The sequence below is a fragment of the Castor canadensis genome, chromosome X (assembly GCF_047511655.1).
Source record: "Castor canadensis chromosome X, mCasCan1.hap1v2, whole genome shotgun sequence".
NCBI lineage: Eukaryota > Metazoa > Chordata > Mammalia > Rodentia > Castoridae > Castor > Castor canadensis.
This window is the reverse complement of record NC_133405.1, coordinates 3910004-3914068: the sequence shown is the minus strand read 5'-3', so window position 1 is coordinate 3914068 and position 4065 is coordinate 3910004. Positions and strand designations below refer to the sequence as shown.

Sequence of the window (4065 nt, the reverse complement as noted above, 5' to 3'; positions counted from 1 at the left end):
GTGGGGCTGAGGTCTGTAGGACAGGCTGGCAGGAGCTGATGCTTCAGGCTTGAGGCAGACTTTCCTCTTCCTCAGGGAAACCTCAGTCTTTGCTCTTACAGCCTTCCATTGATTGGTTGGGGACCAGCATATTACTGAAAGCAATCTGCTTGACTTAAAGTCCACTGACTGTAGGTGCTAACCACAACTACAAAATACCTTCCCTGCAACAAGTGGTTAGTGCACTCACTGGGGACTAGAGCCTGGTCAAGTTAACACATGAAACTGACTGTCATAGTGTCTAATCAGTAGGGGAACTAAGGGAAAATTGAGACTCAGACTGGGCAGTGAGGACCCAGGGCCCCGGGGGTGCCAGAAGCTGAGGCAAGTTCCTCCTCTTTTTCTCTTTCCTCCCTTGGTTCTCATGGTTCCTTCCCAGGCTTAGCTCAGAATGAGGTTTCTCTCCCCTGCCTGGGAACACTGCGTCGGGGAGGCAGGATGTGCTTTACAGAAAATCCCTTCTGATAGAGTGGCGTGGCCTGGATTATTGGCCAAAGCTGGGGTCGAAGAAACCACGAAGGCCTGACTGACTCTGCTTTGGCCATGGACTGATGTTTGGGCCCTGCGCTAGTTCTTGCCTCTCCCTAGAAATGATGGAGAGGGGATCCCACCTACTCACCCCCTGAGCTGCTAAATGATGGGATGGTGAGCCAGGGAAGTTCTCAGAAGCAAAGGCTCTGAGATGTATCTCTTCTTCTAAGTTGCTTACAGAGTAGCAGAGGAGAAGGCCACAGCCCAGCCCATAAGATACAGCAGGAACAGAAAGTGCCAAGTCCAAGGTCTGAGCCCAGAGAAGGGGTTTGGCTCCACCCCTATGTCTGGGTATATCTTTCTTGACAACCTCCACCCCTGGAAGAGGTACTTTTCTGAGTGCCTCCTCTGTGCCTTCCACCCTGTGACGCGACCAAGTGAGTGATGGGCAGTGATGGCAGGAGCACCCCTCAATATCAAGGAGGAGATTGAAATGTCCATGGCTGAAGAGCTGATGCCTGCAATTATCCTTGGGCAAACCCAAGATCCCCTGGTGATAGCAGGTGAGGTTCCACTAAAGTGCTCCTCGGCTACAGCCAACCAGTGCACTTAGGCATTGTGTGTGTATGTTGGATAATTTATATGTATACGGTACTCGTGTGTGTGTGTGTGTGCTGGAGTCTTGGAGTATTTACGTCCTGGGTGATCAGGGAGCCGGGGATGGGGAGATAGATCATGTCAGCATTTTGTAGCCCATAAGAGAGAGGGTAGGAACAACATGTGTAGTTCCTCTGTCTCTCTCTCGTCTCAGCCACCCCTCTGTCCATTGCAAAAATTTGAGGGGCTGTTCTTGGGGTCTCTGTTCTTCTCTATAGAAATGATGGAGCATGGATCTCGGTCACCAGGTGTCTCCCAGAGGCGCCCAAAGTTGGAACCAAAGGTTGTTGGCACTGCACCCAAATCAGTTTGGAGTATGACTGCCACCAGGCCCAAGAAGATGGTAATGTCTATGTCCATGGTGAACAATGGCTGGCCTGGGGTTGGGAGTACTGGTTTGGGGCCACTGCCCGACCCTGGAAGACCAAGCAGGACAGAAGTTGATTGTGGGTAGTCCACAATCTTTATACTAATGAATGGGTATCCATTCATTAGTTTGCTTTCAAATCTCTAAAACCGTTTTTCATCATTCTGATTTCATCCTACAGGAAAATCTCCTTGATTTTGGAAATTGTATAAAATACTAGGAAGGAAATCCCCCTTACAATCCTAGGGCCTCCTTGACACCCACTGTCATTTTCATGCTAGTTTTGAAGTATCTTAAAGAGATCAACTATGACAGTAAACAAAAATCACAGCAGTATCTGTGTGCACCTTTTGTGAAAAATACATTTGGTATTATTGCAACAAACAGAGCCTAGTGGCAAAGTTCCTAAGAAAATCCTTTCCATGACATGGTTCCACTTGCAGTTTAATATTGTAGCCTACGAACAGAGGAGGGCTGTGGATCTCTCTCGGGTGACAGCTGAGCTCTGGCTGTCTGTTCATATCTAAGAATGAGGCCAGTAGAAGACGTAACCCAGACCTCTGCACGCCTGGGTCAGGCCTGCCGGGAGGCAGGTTCTACTTCAATATGGCGAGTGGGCGAGGAACAGGCTGGCATGCGAGATACTCCTAAGTCTCAGAAAGAAAAGAATTTTAATTTGTAGCGCTATCACCTCAGCTTTCTTACTCACTTGGCTTACTCCAGCCAGGTGGAGTGAGAAGTGTGTGTGCCTGTCGCTTAGTGGAGACTTAAGAGGAAGCATTTTGAAAGGCATGTAGTGGAATGGTTAAGAGGGCAACCTGTGAGGCAGAATGCCTCGGGCTCAAACTATTGGCTCTACTAGCTAACTGTGTGACTTGGGTGAGTTGCTTAACCTCTCTGTTTCTTTCAAAATGAGATGAGAATAACACTTGTTTCACAGGGTGGTGACCAGGATTCAGTGACTTGAGATTGTTAGAGGATGTCCATAGTTCCTGGTGGGTGGTAAAGTGTGTGTGAAATAGCTCGTCGTGAACTAGAAACCTACAGCTGTATTTGAACCCAGCCAGGTCTGGCACTGGCAGCCATGTTCTGCTCCTGTAGCCCACACTGCTCTTCAAAGGTACCAGATGCCTCTGGCCCGAGACATACACTCTGAGGAGTCACTAACACATGGTGGAGGATCAGATATCACCTGACTCCTATGGGGTGCACCACGGGGTTGGTTTGGGCACAGTGTGGAGAAGCTACTTGAGATGGGGTTGAGCAGGTGACTTGGAGTGGCCCTTCCTTTTTGTAGGTGCACCACCTGCAGATACCCAGAATTCCGAGAGAGCCAGGCCACGGTGATGCCCATATCCAGGAGACTTCTGGCAACTTCCAAAGCATAAAGTTCCACCATGAGTGGTAAGAGCTGGAGTGCCTTGGGCCCTGGCTGCCTAGGCATATTGGGGTTCTGTTACCTCCTGGCCATTTGGGACCCGTGAGTATAGCCCTCAGGCCCTAGGCTCCCTTAACCTCAGAAAGGAAGGACTTGGAGGCTGACTGAGTCACTGTCCAAGAAGCCCCCACTCTTACCTGCTTGCCCTTGGTCCTGCCCAGGGCCACCAGCAACTCTGACACTCTGTCTTTACTTTTTTCCTCTAGCAGCCCAGAAGCAGATGTGGCAGCTGAGATTGGCCTGGAAGAGGTCGACGGACTGGAGATGGAAGTTATAAAAAGACAGGTAAGCAGCTTCTGGGCCTTGGATCCATTTGGCAGGTGTAGGCAGAATCATGGTGTCTTGGGGTGGGTGGCTGTGAGAGCTGTGAGTGAGCTCACCCAGGCTTCCTTGTCACCCTGCGATGGAGTGGCCTCTTGCAGAGAGCTGTAGTGAGCACTGAGGGAGGGGCAAGGCAGCCAGCCTTCTGTCCCACCCCTGAGGCCATGCCAGGTCCCTGGTCCTTACCCAGGGGCAGTTTGGCCCACTGAAGGGCAGCAAAGCTCCTTGTTTTAATTTCATACATTTCCTCACCGATTCACCCTGGCATTCCAGGAAGAGCACCGCTTACCAGTCCTGCTTTTGGTTCCTCCACAGCTGCATGCGCTCACTGGGCGTCTGCGCATACTTGAGGACCAAGATGCTACCTGGCGCTACAAGGAGACCATGCTGTTCACCCTGCTGGTGTCGGCCTGTTTTGCCAACATATGGTTGTGGATGCGCCAGTAATGCATGCCAGCCACCACGGCCCTGCTGGAGCTCTCCCCGCTTCCCCTCTTTCCTTTTCTCCCTCAGTCACCCTTGCTTGCCCTTTTCTTCCAGCTCTCAGCAGCCCCCAGGCATCATCAGGGCCATTTTACAACTCCAGTCAGGCCCCCTGCCTGGGATGGTGAACACCCTGCATTGGGAGGTCCCAACTGCTGGCAGTCGGGAGGACCTCCATGTGACATTACAGAGGTGTACATGGACTGAGATGCCGCTCTTTTTGGAGGGAAAAAGAGTGGCATGGGCCACTGCAGCAACACCAGCTCAGGCCTTCTTGGGCCTTGCCTCT

At 51.3% G+C, this 4065-nt stretch overlaps 1 protein-coding gene across 1 annotated transcript; it reads left to right on the top strand.

The window, feature by feature from the left end:
• Positions 1 to 964: 964 nt before the first annotated feature.
• Positions 965 to 3740, top strand: Fate1 (fetal and adult testis expressed 1). Its single transcript, XM_020152388.2, has 5 exons — positions 965 to 1073; positions 1386 to 1510; positions 2832 to 2938; positions 3179 to 3257; positions 3609 to 3740. The coding sequence occupies exons 1-5, from the start codon at positions 965 to 967 to the stop codon at positions 3738 to 3740; spliced, it is 552 nt and encodes a 183-aa protein (XP_020007977.2).
• The last annotated feature ends 325 nt before the right edge of the window (positions 3741 to 4065 follow it).

Coding starts and splice junctions, on each gene's coding strand:
- Fate1 (XM_020152388.2), top strand. CDS start 965: ATGGCAGGAGCACCCCTCAATATCAAGGAGGAGATTGAAATGTCCATG. Junction 1,074..1,385: donor AGATCCCCTGGTGATAGCAG/GTGAGGTTCCAC, acceptor TCTTCTCTATAG/AAATGATGGAGCATGGATCT. Junction 1,511..2,831: donor CCACCAGGCCCAAGAAGATG/GTAATGTCTATG, acceptor TCCTTTTTGTAG/GTGCACCACCTGCAGATACC.